Source organism: Primulina eburnea, chromosome 15, assembly GCF_022965805.1.
Source record: "Primulina eburnea isolate SZY01 chromosome 15, ASM2296580v1, whole genome shotgun sequence".
Lineage (NCBI taxonomy): Eukaryota > Viridiplantae > Streptophyta > Magnoliopsida > Lamiales > Gesneriaceae > Primulina > Primulina eburnea.
In genome coordinates, this window is record NC_133115.1 from 21,799,053 (window position 1) to 21,816,749 (window position 17,697).

At 40.4% G+C, this 17,697-nt stretch overlaps 2 protein-coding genes across 2 annotated transcripts; both read left to right on the forward strand.

Annotated features, from left to right (window-relative positions):
* The first annotated feature begins 3,243 nt into the window (after positions 1–3,243).
* On the forward strand, positions 3,244–4,239 carry LOC140815541 (uncharacterized). The gene has a single exon (XM_073174622.1). The coding sequence runs from the start codon at positions 3,244–3,246 to the stop codon at positions 4,237–4,239; it is 996 nt and encodes a 331-aa protein (XP_073030723.1).
* Positions 4,240–11,036: 6,797 nt separating this feature from the next.
* On the forward strand, positions 11,037–14,550 carry LOC140815543 (uncharacterized). Its single transcript, XM_073174623.1, has 4 exons — positions 11,037–12,108; positions 12,325–12,580; positions 13,184–13,843; positions 14,514–14,550. Exons 1-4 carry the CDS (start codon positions 11,037–11,039, stop codon positions 14,548–14,550), a joined length of 2,025 nt encoding a protein of 674 aa, XP_073030724.1.
* The last annotated feature ends 3,147 nt before the right edge of the window (positions 14,551–17,697 follow it).

The following is a 17,697-nucleotide window of genomic DNA, read 5'->3' on the forward strand; positions in this document are numbered from 1 at the left end:
AAATTTAACTCGAGAAAGTAGATTCTAAGCTCGAGGATTAGCTCAACAGGCGGCCAAGCTACAAGTAACCGTATCCATTGAAGTGTTGCCAAGGGAGGAGTAAAACCCCAGCTCAAGGACACAATCTTTCAGCTCAAGGAAGCTCAACCATGATTGTCCTAAAAGGTGAGCTAAAGGTTTGGACAAGTTAAATGTGCAATAAGCAAACTTTGAGATAACCAAGGAAGAAGCTAAGGGATGAGCTAAAGGTCAAGACAAATTAAGTATGCAAGAAATGACCATTGAGATGATCTATGAAGAAGCTGCGGGAGGAGCTAAGGGTTAGGACACATTAATCATGCAGGAAATGACCCTTGGTGCTTGAGATATAGCTTGACCACAATAAATTTATTCTTGGACCTCAAGAAATCGGCCATGGGGTGGATGAAAGGTTTTTTTTTCACCTATAAATAGGGCACTATATGTTGTAGAAACCCATCACAAAAAGCCTTCAAAAAAAATCGGCTCCCTCTTCCCCTTACACTCCTAAATTTCGGCCAAGCAAGGAAAGGAAGGAGAAGGACATTTCGTGCAGGCCAGAGTTGCTATCCAGTGTCGGAGTGCTGCCCGAACGAAGACTGCGTTTATTGGAGTTACGCCGAGGTACTGCCGAATTTTCGAGAGGAATCTTGTGCAAAGTTTGCAAAATACTGTAAGTGGGCTTTTGTTATATAATTCATTTTTATTTTTAACTTTGATATGAAATAACGTGACATGCATGCTAGTATGTCATTTTCGAAAATGACTGTGTTCTATTTTAAAATTTCGATCGATTATGTGTTCTCTTTGTGCATCGAAATTCTTGGTTCCGCTGTGTCAGTACGAATAACTCTGAAGTCTGAATATCTGAAAAGTTCTGTCTGAATTCTATTTGCACTGTTACGAATCAAATTGAAATGGGACGAGAATTGTAGTTCTGTCTGGCCCCCATTGGTGGGTATAAAACCATGTTCTGTCTGGCCCCCATTGGTGGGTATAAAACCATGTTCTGGCCTCACCCCTTAGAGGACTAACATATTGGGGACAATTTGACCATGGAAATGAGATGAGTAACAGTGTTCTGTCTGTTCTGATATGTTCTGTTCCGAATTGAAATTATCTGTATTGCTTCTGTTTTGTTCTGAATCATTTGATAAGTTCTGTCTCTTATTCGATTCGTTTCCGTTGTGCCAAGTTAAGAATATTAGTTTTGAAAGTATGTTAAAGAAATGTTTTAAGGAATTAAGTTCTATATGTATCTTTGGAATCGATCGACCCCCACTTGCTGAGTGTTTCCCAAAACACTCACCCCTTACAAATTTCAGATAAGAATGAAGAGCAACTGAATGAGGAAGAGCAAGATGCTTTCTGGGGTTGGTGAATCAGAGATCAAGATCAGAATTCAACATTTTACTTTTCTTTCGTTTCCGCTATTAGAAACTCTGATGTATTTTATTCCTTTGTCATTGTAAGACAATATTTCATTTATGAAAAAGACTGGTTTGATTTGATACGAGGCTTTATTGTTTTCAATTTAATTGTTAAACAATGCCGGATGTCACCGATGCTTCGGACTCGGGGCGTGACATTTAAGTGGTATCAGAGCCGCCAGGTTCATAATCCCGCTGGGATTTTGACAGACAAAATTTGACAAAGTCAAATTTTGGCAAAAGCCTAGTACATCCCAATCTGAAACCAACCTTCATCTGTTCCCTAAAATTTTCAAACAGCTTCCAAAAATCTATCCCTTCAATTGTTCCGAAAATATTCAGCGTCAAAAATTTCCACGACAACTTTATTATTTGTGCCTTTCTATCTTTGATGAGAATCTGATATTTTACCTCCATTTACTCTAGGAAATGGATGCTCCCCGTACTCGTGCCCAGGCTGCCCTACGCATGCGTAAGCTCACCATAGACAATCAGAAGAGGGAAATTGCAACGTTGAAGGCGCAACTCGCCAAGGAGAAATTGGAAAAGCAAGAGCTTACTGAGATCAGGATTATGCTGGAGTCGGACGTGCAGCGACTCACACATCACTTGGATGTGGCGGAGAGCCAAATGATGCAGACACCGACTAATGCAACTCGTTTTGCGCGCTTGGTGGCACTCAACATGGATCTACTCGAGAGGATAGAGATAGAGAAGGATCACGCTGCTCAGGCTCGTCAGCGTCAGAACCAGTTTATTTCAAAGCAAGAGCGCTACATCTCAAGGATCCACGCCACTATGGACGGACTGCAGGATCAGAACAACTATTTACATCTTGTGGCAGAAAACATGGCAGAGGAGGAAGTGGTACCCATGGAAGTATTTGTGGACGACAGCGACAGCGACAGCGGAGAGTTGTTCGACTAGATTAGCATTATATTAAAGTATCTGAATTGTAATAAATTGTAACTGAGAAAAATATCACGTGTACCAACTTATTTTGAAACTTTCTATCAACTTATATTATTGCATGTTTAAAAAAATTTGATAAGTATCTTATCTATAAAATGTTTTTTTTATAGGAACAACATGGACCTCCAAAACGTTATAAATGAACTTCAGAGTCAACTTCGAGAAAAGGAGTCAGAAATTAAATCACTAAAAGAAAAAAATGATAAGCTCGAGAGAGATAACTACCAATTGGATGGAAACAATATATGTATAGGGGAAGACCTTCGGGAAGCCAGAGTTGAGGAAAAGAAATTACGCGATGATGTCAGACGATACGCTGCTTATCATCTAGAGTCGGAACGACAGCATGAGATCACCAAACAAGAACTGAAGAAGGCGCAAGATAGGATTCTTACGCTCCAAATCCGAAGTGATGGCCTTCTCAGTATTCAACATCGTCTTGAGGAAAAGATTGGAGAACAAGAAATCAATGAGAAAGTAAGCCAATCAACAATACAAGAACTGCAAGCCCAAGTGAACAACCTTGATCACCACAACACGCAACTACAGAATTACATCGAGCATCTACAAAATGAGATGGTCAACATGGAAGAACTCATGGAGCAATTGGAAGAAAATCCAATAGAAGAAGAAGAAGAAATTAACGAGGCGGTAGGAGACGGCGAAGTAGTAGATGAATAGGGAGAAAGAAATTCTAGAATAAATTTTGATTGTATCTGGGATTATTTAATCGTTGGTTGTATGCAAAAATCTTTAATGAAATTGTTGCTTTGATTAAATGTTATGGCAAACAAATTAATAAAAAAATACGTGTTTATAGGAAATGGCAGGCAGACCACCCCGAAACAACCGTAACGCTCGAGACGCCAACCAAAACAATAATCCACCACCACCCCGAGTGAACCTTAGTCAAGAGGATATGATGGCAATAGCAACTATCGTCGCTGCAACATTACAAGGATTTGTGAATCCACTGGCCAATGCCATCCAACCACCCCAAGAACCTCAACCTCGTGGGATCAAGTATCACTACGAATCTCTGAGGAGGAATCGAGTTCCAACTTTTGATGGGAACCCAGACCCTGAAGTCAGTCACAACTGGCTCAAGAACGTGGAAACACAACTACATTTGCTAGAAATACCGGAAGAATTAAAAGTAGAAGTTGTAACCCCATTTTTGGAGGATCGAGCTAGGAAATGGTGGGAAACTGTGTCGCTACCTTTAGCAGAAGTAGAAGATATCACATGGCCAATTTTCAAGAGGGAATTCCTGAAACAATACTATCCGGCCGAGTTTCGTCTACAAAAGTTGAATGAGTTTGAGAATTTCAGACAGTCACCAGATATGACGGTAATGGAGTACACGTCAAAATTCAACGATTTGGGAACTTACGTCCCGACAATCATGTCAGATGAGACGTTAAAAATGCACCGTTTCAAGAAGGGACTCAACAGTCGAATTCAGTCGGCACTGGCAGTGTACAAACCAAGCAGCTTTGCAGACTTGATGGGCGCTGCAATGAGTGCAGAAACCGATATCAAGCGACGTGAAGAAGAAAACAAGAACAAGAGACCGATGAACAATCAATCCACACAGAATAATCTCAAGTTCAAGAAACCAAATTATTCAGGAGGGTCCTTCAAGGGAAGTTCTGGCAGGACTGGTAACACCGAAGGAAAATGGTGTGATACATGTCATCAAAAACATATTGGAGAATGTTATCGGAAGACAGGCGCTTGTTTCAAGTGCGGAAAGGTGGGCCATAGAATCAAAGACTGTCCAGACAACAAGGACAAAGGGTCGGGGCCCAGCAAATAACATGAAAACAAGACAAATGCTCGAGTGTATGCCATAACCCAAGAGGAAGCCGATAATAGCAACGAAGTTGTGGCAGGTACCATCTTACTCAATAAAATGCCTGCATATGCTTTGTTTGATTGTGGTGCCACACATTCGTTTGTGTCTAGAAGATATGCTAAGAAGCTTAAACTTGAGCATGATATTCTTAGCAAACAGCTAAGAGTAGCAACACCGGCTAGCAAAATAATCGAAACTCACAAAGTATATCGAAACTGTAAAATTTGTATCGGCAAACAAATGTTTGAAGTAGAATTGATTCAACTCAATATGGTGGAGTTTGACATCATTCTTGGAATGGACTGGTTAGCTAAAAACCATGCCATAGTAAACTGTCAGAAGAAAGAAATTAGACTTCAGAATCCAACAAAGAGAGAAGTTGTATATCAAGGGAAATCTAAGGAAAGAAAATCTCTGCTATCTGCCTCGCAAGCCTGGAAGACCATAAAAGGAGGAGAAGAGATTTATCTGGCAGTAATTAATGAAGTCAAAGAGGAAGAAGTCCCAAAGTTGGAAGATATTCCAATTGTCCAAGAATTTCCAGACGTTTTTCCCGAAGAATTACCGGGAGAGATACCCGATAGAGAAGTAGAATTTGAAATCAATTTGGTCCCTGGTGCTGTACCAATCTCTAAAGCACCATACCGAATGGCTCCAGCTGAATTAAAAGAGCTGAAGGAACAACTGCAAGAGCTACTGGACAAGAAGCAGGTTCGCCCCAGTGCATCACCGTGGGGAGCCCCAGTGCTTTTTGTAAAGAAAAAGGACGGAAGCATGAGGCTATGTATCGACTACCGGGAGCTAAACAAGATCACCATAAAGAATAAGTACCCACTCCCGAGAATAGATGATCTTTTCGATCAGCTAAAAGGAGCTAAAGTTTTCTCAAAACTTGATCTCAGATCAGGTTACCATCAGTTAAAAGTCAAAGTAGAAGATATCCCTAAGACTGCTTTTAGGACAAGGTATGGGCACTACGAATTCACGGTAATGCCGTTTGGTCTAACCAATGCTCCTGCAGCATTCATGGATCTTATGAACCGAGTATTCAAACCGTATCTCGATAAGTTCGTGGTAGTGTTCATAGATGACATCTTGGTGTACTCACCAAGTGAGGAAGAACATAGTGAGCATCTGCGTCTTACTTTGCAAACATTACGAGAGAAAGAACTCTATGCCAAATTCAAGAAGTGTGAATTCTGGCTGAAAAGTGTGGCGTTCCTAGGTCATATAATCTCAGAACAAGGGGTGTCAGTAGACCCTAAGAAAGTGGAGGCAATTAAAGATTGGCATCAACCTAAAACAGTGACAGAGATGAGAAGTTTTCTGGGATTAGCAGGCTATTATAGAAAATTTGTAGAAGGATTTTCGTCAATAGCTATCCCACTCACTAAACTTACTCAGAAAAATTCGAAATTCATTTGGAATGAAGCTTGTGAAAAGAGTTTTGAAACCTTGAAGACAAAACTCTCATCCACACCAGTACTGATTCTTCCCGAGGATGGTAAGAATTTTACCATATACAGTGATGATTCAAAGGGAGGGTTAGGGTGTGTGCTTATGCAAGAGGGTCAGGTAATTGCGTATGCCTCACGACAATTGAAACCCTACGAGCAGAATTACCCCACTCATGATTTGGAGCTAGCCGCAGTAGTATTCGCGCTTAAAATCTGGAGGCACTATCTCTATGGAGTAAAATGTGAAGTTTTTACTGATCACATGAGCCTTAAGTACATTTTCACTCAGAAGGAATTAAACATGAGGCAAAGAAGGTGGATGGAACTTCTCAAAGATTACGATTTTGTAATCGGCTATCATCCGGGAAAAACAAATAAAGTGGCAGATGTATTGAGTCGGAGGAACCCCGGAAAAGTGAGCTTATCGTCATTATCAGTGCAACCAGGTCTCCAAGAGACCATCAAACTAAAACAAAGTCAAGACACCAATATCTTCAAGATAAAGGAACAAATTCAGGAAGAAAAATTCCAGAATTTCAAATTGATAAAAATGGTATCCTTTGGATGAAAGGGCGATTATATGTGCCAAACATCGATGGAATTCGAGAAGAGGTGATGGCCGAGGCACATAAATCAAAATTTTCAGTACATCCAGGAAGCACCAAGATGTACAGGGATTTGAAAAATAACTACTGGTGGAATGGAATGAAGAAAGACGTAGCGGTCTTTGTTGCAAAGTGTTTAGTCTGTCAACAAGTCAAAGCGGAACACCAGCGACCTGGAGGGCTTCTGCATCCATTAGAAATACCCGAGTGGAAGTGGGATAATATCTCCATGGACTTTGTAGTCGGGTTACCAAAATCGAGGCAGGGTCATGACGGAATCTGGGTAATCATTGACAGATTAACCAAGTCTGCCCATTTCTTGCCAGTACGGATGAATTATAACTTGGATAAGTTAGCTACCCTGTATATGGATAATATAGTGAAACTGCATGGAGTACCGGCAAGTATATTGTCTGATAGAGATCCAAGATTCGTTTCAAGATTTTGGAAAAGTTTTCAAAAGGCCATGGGAACCAAAGTTACGCTCAGCACGGCCTATCATCCTCAGACTGATGGCCAAACTGAGAGGATAATTCAGACCCTTGAAGACATGTTGAGAGCATGTGCATTGGATTTTTCTGGAAATTGGAGCGAACAGTTACCTCTGATTGAATTTGCCTATAACAACAGTTATCACAGTAGCATTGAGATGGCCCCATATGAGGCCCTATATGGTCGGAAGTGTAGGTCGCCCTTATACTGGGATGAAGTCAGAGAAAAAGCTATCACCGGGCCAGAGCTCATTCAAATAACTGTCGATAAAGTAGCCATAATCAAAGAAAGACTCAAGGCAGCTCAGGACAGACAAAAGAGTTGGGCTGATTTGAAAAGAAGGCCTTTGGAACTAGAGATCGGAGAAAAAGCTTACGTCAAAGTCTCTCCCATGAAAGGAGTAGTTCGGTTCAGCAAATCCGGCAAGTTGAACCCAAGATATGTGGGACCGTTCGAAATACTGGGCAAGGTGGGAACTTTAGCTTATCGACTGGCTTTACCATCTGAGATGTCCAGAATACATAATGTTTTCCACATCTCACAACTACGAAAATATGTCCCGGACCCGAATCATGTACTTAAAGTTACACCTCTAATGATCGAAGGTAATCTGAACGAGGAACTCAAATATGAAGAAGTCCCTATCCGAATAGTGGACACCAAAGACCAAGTGTTGAGGCACCGGACAATACCTTATGTCAAGGTACAATAGTCAAATCATACTGAAAGAGAGGCAAATTGGGAACTCGAAGAGAAGATGCGGTCGCAATACCCTCACCTATTTGAATGATCAAGTTAATGCAAGTTTCGAGGACGAAACTTTCAATAAGGAGGGAGAGATGTGAGAACCCGAAAATTTCGACCGAAGCAAATCAAGTAAGTAATATAAAAAAATTATTTAAAATGATTCAGTAATTTTTGTTTCAATTAAACAACTTAAATAATAACTTAAATCTCATGAAATTTAACTCGAGAAAGTAGATTCTAAGCTCGAGGATTAGCTCAACAGGCGGCCAAGCTACAAGTAACCGTATCCATTGAAGTGTTGCCAAGGGAGGAGTAAAACCCCAGCTCAAGGACACAATCTTTCAGCTCAAGGAAGCTCAACCATGATTGTCCTAAAAGGTGAGCTAAAGGTTTGGACAAGTTAAATGTGCAATAAGCAAACTTTGAGATAACCAAGGAAGAAGCTAAGGGATGAGCTAAAGGTCAAGACAAATTAAGTATGCAAGAAATGACCATTGAGATGATCTATGAAGAAGCTGCGGGAGGAGCTAAGGGTTAGGACACATTAATCATGCAGGAAATGACCCTTGGTGCTTGAGATATAGCTTGACCACAATAAATTTATTCTTGGACCTCAAGAAATCGGCCATGGGGTGGATGAAAGGTTTTTTTTTCACCTATAAATAGGGCACTATATGTTGTAGAAACCCATCACAAAAAGCCTTCAAAAAAAAATCGGCTCCCTCTTCCCCTTACACTCCTAAATTTCGGCCAAGCAAGGAAAGGAAGGAGAAGGACATTTCGTGCAGGCCAGAGTTGCTATCCAGTGTCGGAGTGCTGCCCGAACGAAGACTGCGTTTATTGGAGTTACGCCGAGGTACTGCCGAATTTTCGAGAGGAATCTTGTGCAAAGTTTGCAAAATACTGTAAGTGGGCTTTTGTTATATAATTCATTTTTATTTTTAACTTTGATATGAAATAACGTGACATGCATGCTAGTATGTCATTTTCGAAAATGACTGTGTTCTATTTTAAAATTTCGATCGATTATGTGTTCTCTTTGTGCATCGAAATTCTTGGTTCCGCTGTGTCAGTACGAATAACTCTGAAGTCTGAATATCTGAAAAGTTCTGTCTGAATTCTGTTTGCACTGTTACGAATCAAATTGAAATGGGACGAGAATTGTAGTTCTGTCTGGCCCCCATTGGTGGGTATAAAACCATGTTCTGTCTGGCCCCCATTGGTGGGTATAAAACCATGTTCTGGCCTCACCCCTTAGAGGACTAACATATTGGGGACAATTTGACCATGGAAATGAGATGAGTAACAGTGTTCTGTCTGTTCTGATATGTTCTGTTCCGAATTGAAATTATCTGTATTGCTTCTGTTTTGTTCTGAATCATTTGATAAGTTCTGTCTCTTATTCGATTCGTTTCCGTTGTGCCAAGTTAAGAATATTAGTTTTGAAAGTATGTTAAAGAAATGTTTTAAGGAATTAAGTTCTATATGTATCTTTGGAATCGATCGACCCCCACTTGCTGAGTGTTTCCCAAAACACTCACCCCTTACAAATTTCAGATAAGAATGAAGAGCAACTGAATGAGGAAGAGCAAGATGCTTTCTGGGGTTGGTGAATCAGAGATCAAGATCAGAATTCAACATTTTACTTTTCTTTCGTTTCCGCTATTAGAAACTCTGATGTATTTTATTCCTTTGTCATTGTAAGACAATATTTCATTTATGAAAAAGACTGGTTTGATTTGATACGAGGCTTTATTGTTTTCAATTTAATTGTTAAACAATGCCGGATGTCACCGATGCTTCGGACTCGGGGCGTGACATTTAAGTGGTATCAGAGCCGCCAGGTTCATAATCCCGCTGGGATTTTGACAGACAAAATTTGACAAAGTCAAATTTTGGCAAAAGCCTAGTACATCCCAATCTGAAACCAACCTTCATCTGTTCCCTAAAATTTTCAAACAGCTTCCAAAAATCTATCCCTTCAATTGTTCCGAAAATATTCAGCGTCAAAAATTTCCACGACAACTTTATTATTTGTGCCTTTCTATCTTTGATGAGAATCTGATATTTTACCTCCATTTACTCTAGGAAATGGATGCTCCCCGTACTCGTGCCCAGGCTGCCCTACGCATGCGTAAGCTCACCATAGACAATCAGAAGAGGGAAATTGCAACGTTGAAGGCGCAACTCGCCAAGGAGAAATTGGAAAAGCAAGAGCTTACTGAGATCAGGATTATGCTGGAGTCGGACGTGCAGCGACTCACACATCACTTGGATGTGGCGGAGAGCCAAATGATGCAGACACCGACTAATGCAACTCGTTTTGCGCGCTTGGTGGCACTCAACATGGATCTACTCGAGAGGATAGAGATAGAGAAGGATCACGCTGCTCAGGCTCGTCAGCGTCAGAACCAGTTTATTTCAAAGCAAGAGCGCTACATCTCAAGGATCCACGCCACTATGGACGGACTGCAGGATCAGAACAACTATTTACATCTTGTGGCAGAAAACATGGCAGAGGAGGAAGTGGTACCCATGGAAGTATTTGTGGACGACAGCGACAGCGACAGCGGAGAGTTGTTCGACTAGATTAGCATTATATTAAAGTATCTGAATTGTAATAAATTGTAACTGAGAAAAATATCACGTGTACCAACTTATTTTGAAACTTTCTATCAACTTATATTATTGCATGTTTAAAAAAATTTGATAAGTATCTTATCTATAAAATGTTTTTTTTATAGGAACAACATGGACCTCCAAAACGCTATAAATGAACTTCAGAGTCAACTTCGAGAAAAGGAGTCAGAAATTAAATCACTAAAAGATAAAAATGATAAGCTCGAGAGAGATAACTACCAATTGGATGGAAACAATATATGTATAGGGGAAGACCTTCGGGAAGCCAGAGTTGAGGAAAAGAAATTACGCGATGATGTCAGAAGATACGCTGCTTATCATCTAGAGTCGGAACGACAGCATGAGATCACCAAACAAGAACTGAAGAAGGCGCAAGATAGGATTCTTACGCTCCAAATCCGAAGTGATGGCCTTCTCAGTATTCAACATCGTCTTGAGGAAAAGATTGGAGAACAAGAAATCAATGAGAAAGTAAGCCAAACAACAATACAAGAACTGCAAGCCCAAGTGAACAACCTTGATCACCACAACACGCAACTGCAGAATTACATCGAGCATCTACAAAATGAGATGGTCAACATGGAAGAACTCATGGAGCAATTGGAAGAAAATCCAATAGAAGAAGAAGAAGAAATTAACGAGGCGGTAGGAGACGGCGAAGTAGTAGATGAATAGGGAGAAAGAAATTCTAGAATAAATTTTGATTGTATCTGGGATTATTTAATCGTTGGTTGTATGCAAAAATCTTTAATGAAATTGTTGCTTTGATTAAATGTTATGGCAAACAAATTAATAAAAAAATACGTGTTTATAGGAAATGGCAGGCAGACCACCCCGAAACAACCGTAACGCTCGAGACGCCAACCAAAACAATAATCCACCACCACCCCGAGTGAACCTTAGTCAAGAGGATAGGATGGCAATAGCAACTATCGTCGCTGCAACATTACAAGGATTTGTGAATCCACTGGCCAATGCCATCCAACCACCCCAAGAACCTCAACCTCGTGGGATCAAGTATCACTACGAATCTCTGAGGAGGAATCGAGTTCCAACTTTTGATGGGAACCCAGACCCTGAAGTCAGTCACAACTGGCTCAAGAACGTGGAAACACAACTACATTTGCTAGAAATACCGGAAGAATTAAAAGTAGAAGTTGTAACCCCATTTTTGGAGGATCGAGCTAGGAAATGGTGGGAAACTGTGTCGCTACCTTTAGCAGAAGTAGAAGATATCACATGGCCAATTTTCAAGAGGGAATTCCTGAAACAATACTATCCGGCCGAGTTTCGTCTACAAAAGTTGAATGAGTTTGAGAATTTCAGACAGTCACCAGATATGACGGTAATGGAGTACACGTCAAAATTCAACGATTTGGGAACTTACGTCCCGACAATCATGTCAGATGAGACGTTAAAAATGCACCGTTTCAAGAAGGGACTCAACAGTCGAATTCAGTCGGCACTGACAGTGTACAAACCAAGCAGCTTTGCAGACTTGATGGGCGCTGCAATGAGCGCAGAAACCGATATCAAGCGACGTGAAGAAGAAAACAAGAACAAGAGACCGATGAACAATCAATCCACACAGAATAATCTCAAGTTCAAGAAACCAAATTATTCAGGAGGGTCCTTCAAGGGAAGTTCTGGCAGGACTGGTAACACCGAAGGAAAATGGTGTGATACATGTCATCAAAAACATATTGGAGAATGTTATCGGAAGACAGGCGCTTGTTTCAAGTGCGGAAAGGTGGGCCATAGAATCAAAGACTGTCCAGACAACAAGGACAAAGGGTCGGGGCCCAGCAAACAACATGAAAACAAGACAAATGCTCGAGTGTATGCCATAACCCAAGAGGAAGCCGATAATAGCAACGAAGTTGTGGCAGGTACCATCTTACTCAATAAAATGCCTGCATATGCTTTGTTTGATTGTGGTGCCACACATTCGTTTGTGTCTAGAAGATATGCTAAGAAGCCTAAACTTGAGCATGATATTCTTAGCAAACAGCTAAGAGTAGCAACACCGGCTAGCAAAATAATCGAAACTCACAAAGTATATCGAAACTGTAAAATTTGTATCGGCAAACAAATGTTTGAAGTAGAATTGATTCAACTCAATATGGTGGAGTTTGACATCATTCTTGGAATGGACTGGTTAGCTAAAAACCATGCCATAGTAAACTGTCAGAAGAAAGAAATTAGACTTCAGAATCCAACAAAGAGAGAAGTTGTATATCAAGGGAAATCTAAGGAAAGAAAATCTCTGCTATCTGCCTCGCAAGCCTGGAAGGCCATAAAAGGAGGAGAAGAGATTTATCTGGCAGTAATTAATGAAGTCAAAGAGGAAGAAGTCCCAAAGTTGGAAGATATTCCAATTGTCCAAGAATTTCCAGACGTTTTTCCCGAAGAATTACCGGGAGAGATACCCGATAGAGAAGTAGAATTTGAAATCAATTTGGTCCCTGGTGCTGTACCAATCTCTAAAGCACCATACCGAATGGCTCCAGCTGAATTAAAAGAGCTGATGGAACAACTGCAAGAGCTACTGGACAAGAAGCAGGTTCGCCCCAGTGCATCACCGTGGGGAGCCCCAGTGCTTTTTGTAAAGAAAAAGGACGGAAGCATGAGGCTATGTATCGACTACCGGGAGCTAAACAAGATCACCATAAAGAATAAGTACCCACTCCCGAGAATAGATGATCTTTTCGATCAACTAAAAGGAGCTAAAGTTTTCTCAAAACTTGATCTCAGATCAGGTTACCATCAGTTAAAAGTCAAAGTAGAAGATATCCCTAAGACTGCTTTTAGGACAAGGTATGGGCACTACGAATTCACGGTAATGCCGTTTGGTCTAACCAATGCTCCTGCAGCATTCATGGATCTTATGAACCGAGTATTCAAACCGTATCTCGATAAGTTCGTGGTAGTGTTCATAGATGACATCTTGGTGTACTCACCAAGTGAGGAAGAACATAGTGAGCATCTGCGTCTTACTTTGCAAACATTACGAGAGAAAGAACTCTATGCCAAATTCAAGAAGTGTGAATTCTGGCTGAAAAGTGTGGCGTTCCTAGGTCATATAATCTCAGAACAAGGGGTGTCAGTAGACCCTAAGAAAGTGGAGGCAATTAAAGATTGGCATCAACCTAAAACAGTGACAGAGATGAGAAGTTTTCTGGGATTAGCAGGCTATTATAGAAAATTTGTAGAAGGATTTTCGTCAATAGCTATCCCACTCACTAAACTTACTCAGAAAAATTCGAAATTCATTTGGAATGAAGCTTGTGAAAAGAGTTTTGAAACCCTGAAGACAAAACTCTCATCCACACCAGTACTGATTCTTCCCGAGGATGGTAAGAATTTTACCATATACAGTGATGCTTCAAAGGGAGGGTTAGGGTGTGTGCTTATGCAAGAGGGTCAGGTAATTGCGTATGCCTCACGACAATTGAAACCCTACGAGCAGAATTACCCCACTCATGATTTGGAGCTAGCCGCAGTAGTATTCGCGCTTAAAATCTGGAGGCACTATCTCTATGGAGTAAAATGCGAAGTTTTTACTGATCACCAGAGCCTTAAGTACATTTTCACTCAGAAGGAATTAAACATGAGGCAAAGAAGGTGGATGGAACTTCTCAAAGATTACGATTTGGTAATCGGCTATCATCCGGGAAAAGCAAATAAAGTGGCAGATGCATTGAGTCGGAGGAACCCCGGAAAAGTGAGCTTATCGTCATTATCAGTGCAACCAGGTCTCCAAGAGACCATCAAACTAAAACAAAGTCAAGACACCAATATCTTCAAGATAAAGGAACAAATTCAGGAAGAAAAATTCCAGAATTTCAAATTGATAAAGATGGTATCCTTTGGATGAAAGGGCGATTATATGTGCCAAACATCGATGGAATTCGAGAAGAGGTGATGGCCGAGGCACATAAATCAAAATTTTCAGTACATCCAGGAAGCACCAAGATGTACAGGGATTTGAAAAATAACTACTGGTGGAATGGAATGAAGAAAGACGTAGCGGTCTTTGTTGCAAAGTGTTTAGTCTGTCAACAAGTCAAAGCGGAACACCAGCGACCTGGAGGGCTTCTGCAGCCATTAGAAATACCCGAGTGGAAGTGGGATAATATCTCCATGGACTTTGTAGTCGGGTTACCAAAATCGAGGCAGGGTCATGACGGAATCTGGGTAATCATTGACAGATTAACCAAGTCTGCCCATTTCTTGCCAGTACGGATGAATTATAACTTGGATAAGTTAGCTACCCTGTATATGGATAATATAGTGAAACTGCATGGAGTACCGGCAAGTATATTGTCTGATAGAGATCCAAGATTCGTTTCAAGATTTTGGAAAAGTTTTCAAAAGGCCATGGGAACCAAAGTTACGCTCAGCACGGCCTATCATCCTCAGACTGATGGCCAAACTGAGAGGATAATTCAGTTTGGCCTCACCCCTTAGAGGACTAACATATTGGGGACAATTTGACCATGGAAATGAGATGAGTAACAGTGTTCTGTCTGTTTTGATATGTTCTGTTCCGAATTGAAATGATCTGTATTGCTTCTGTTTTGTTCTGAATCATTTGATAAGTTCTGTCTCTTATTCGATTCGTTTCCGTTGTGCCAAGTTAAGAATATTAGTTTTGAAAGTATGTTAAAGAAATGTTTTAAGGAATTAAGTTCTATATGTATCTTTGGAATCGATCGACCCCCACTTGCTGAGTGTTTCCCAAAACACTCACCCCTTACAAATTTCAGATAAGAATGAAGAGCAACTGAATGAGGAAGAGCAAGATGCTTTCTGGGGTTGGTGAATCAGAGATCAAGATCAGAATTCAACATTTTACTTTTCTTTCGTTTCCGCTATTAGAAACTCTGATGTATTTTATTCCTTTGTCATTGTAAGACAATATTTCATTTATGAAAAAGACTGGTTTGATTTGATACGAGGCTTTATTGTTTTCAATTTAATTGTTAAACAATGCCGGATGTCACCGATGCTTCGGACTCGGGGCGTGACATACATATTAGCTATCAATCATCTATTGGGATGGTTCCTTTCGAGGCACTTTATGGAGGGAAATGTAGATCTCCTATTCATTGGGACGAGGTTGGCGAAAGAAGAGACATTGGTCCGGACTTGTTAGAAAAGACCGCCGAGCTAGTAGTCAAATTTTGAGATAGAATGAAGACTGCACAAACCCAATAGAAAGGTTATGCTGACAAGAGACGAATGGACCTAGAGTTTGCAGTGGGAGACCACGTATTTGTGAAAATAGCACCTTTGAAGGGTGTTATGCGATTTGACAAGAAAAGAAAACTTAGTCCAAGATTCATAAGGCCGTTTGAGATTTTGGAGAGAATTGGAACACTAGACTATAGAGTTGCATTGCCACCGATGCTTTTCTGGCGTACACAATGTGTTTCATATCTCGATGCTGTGAAATTACATGTCGAACCCATCACATGTACTAAATCATGAACCTTTGCAATTAACTCCAAATATGACTTATGAAGAAAGACATGTCCAAAGCTTGGCTTGACAAGAAAGAAGACTCCGAAACAAAGTCATTACAATGGTCAAGGTCAAGTGGCTGAATCACTCGGAAGAATAAGCTACTTGGGAAACTGAGAGGACTTGAGGAGTCGCTACCCGGAGCTATTCGGTAAGTTAAAATTTTGAGGACGAAATTTTATTTAAGGGGGGCGTAATTGTAAGGTCCAAAATTAAGACAACGTAATCCAACTGCATGCAAATCTAGGGAATATGGAAATTAGTTAATTAATTGATTATGTGATATGTTTATATGATATTTTAGTTGTTTTCTACTTGAATGAATTAAAATGTATTTTTAAGAGTTGCGATCGAGGAACGGAGACCGGGGGCTGAAAATGGAAAATGTTTTTATTAAATAATTGTTTTTAATTATTTAAAATAAGGGTGATGTTTTTTCTTATTTTTGAGAATAAGGAGTTTTGAGGTGATTTTATACACCGGGACGTATTTTTATAATTACTAGATTTTCATAAAAAATACGAACGTTTTGACAACTTGGCTATTAATTTCACAAACTTTATTAAGAAAAATAATTTTATTTAGCGCTAATAGGCTTATTGGGCCTAATTAACCTTGCTAATGTGCCAAAGCTATTGTTAGTGTTCTAATACTATTTAAAGTGCAAACCCACCCCATAACCAAACCTAAAACTCACGTCTCCCACCTCCCTCACACACAAAGAATCTTTTCTCTAAAGCATAACACGGCACACACCAAAAAACAAGAGAAAATCATCGGCGCTTTGTCAAGGAAATTCGCCCAAGGCTTCTCGTCGTCGTTCTTCGATTCGTCAACGCTTATTTGTGAGTTAATTACGCAAAGGCACACCATATTATTTCCTTTACGAATCATCACACCATAATATGTATTTAATTAAGTTTTGTATGAAAAACAAATTACACTTCTTATTATTTTCGTAATTATGCATATGCATGTGCTAAACTAATGATTTTATGTTCCAAAACATGATTTATATGTTCTTAAAGGTGCTGCCATGATTAGGGGTTGAACTTGTGTTGTTTTTACACGTTTTAAAGGGTTCTAGGAAGCAAAAAAACTGCACACGAGAATAGAACAAAAAGCTAGAACCAATCTCTCGGTTGGTGATCAAGGGCTCGGTTTAAAGGATAGGATTTTCATGGTTTGGCTTGGCTTGGCATGGGTCATGGCTGGGTCATGGGCTGAGTCAAGGAAGGAGTCCTAGCGGACAAGTGGCTGGGAAGGAGTCCTAGCACTCCACCCGAGAACCACCCGAGAGAAAGGCGCGCGAATGAGCAGCGCGCGCAGGGTAAAGGGCTCAGCTAGGCGGCTTCGGTCTGGGCTAGGTTGAGTTACTAAGGTCCTAAGAGGGTGCACAAGGGTCGGGGCTCGGGGCTGGTCCAGTGGCTAGAGTCCTTGGCGTGAAGCATAGAGTCCTATCGCTGGAGGGTTTCTCGGCCATGGCATGTTCTGTTGTTGTGGCTTCGGTTGGGGCTTGGGTTCAAGTCCTAGGGGTTCTAAGGGCCCAGGAGGGTTCCTAGAGGGGCTGGTCAGGGATTGACTTGGGGTGGTTCGAGCATGGTTCATGGAAATCGCAAGATGGTTCATGGTGTCTTAGTGTGGTTCGAAACTTAGGGTTCTAATGGCTAAAACATCGCTCAACGGAGGTTGAGTCATGGTTCACGAGGGCTAAATAAATATTAAAAGTCTAAGTTTTAAGATTAATAATTTTATATTAAAGTTGGATTTAAATTGGGATTAAAACATATTAATATGTTATAATTAAAGAATAAATAAAATGCTATCGATTTAAGACAAATAAAAATACGAGAAAATTTATGTAAGCTTAAATAATTATACTGGATGGTCTAGAGTCAACGAAATTAAGCAAAGCTCCAAAACGTGAAATTTTACGTCTAGGGTTAAAACGG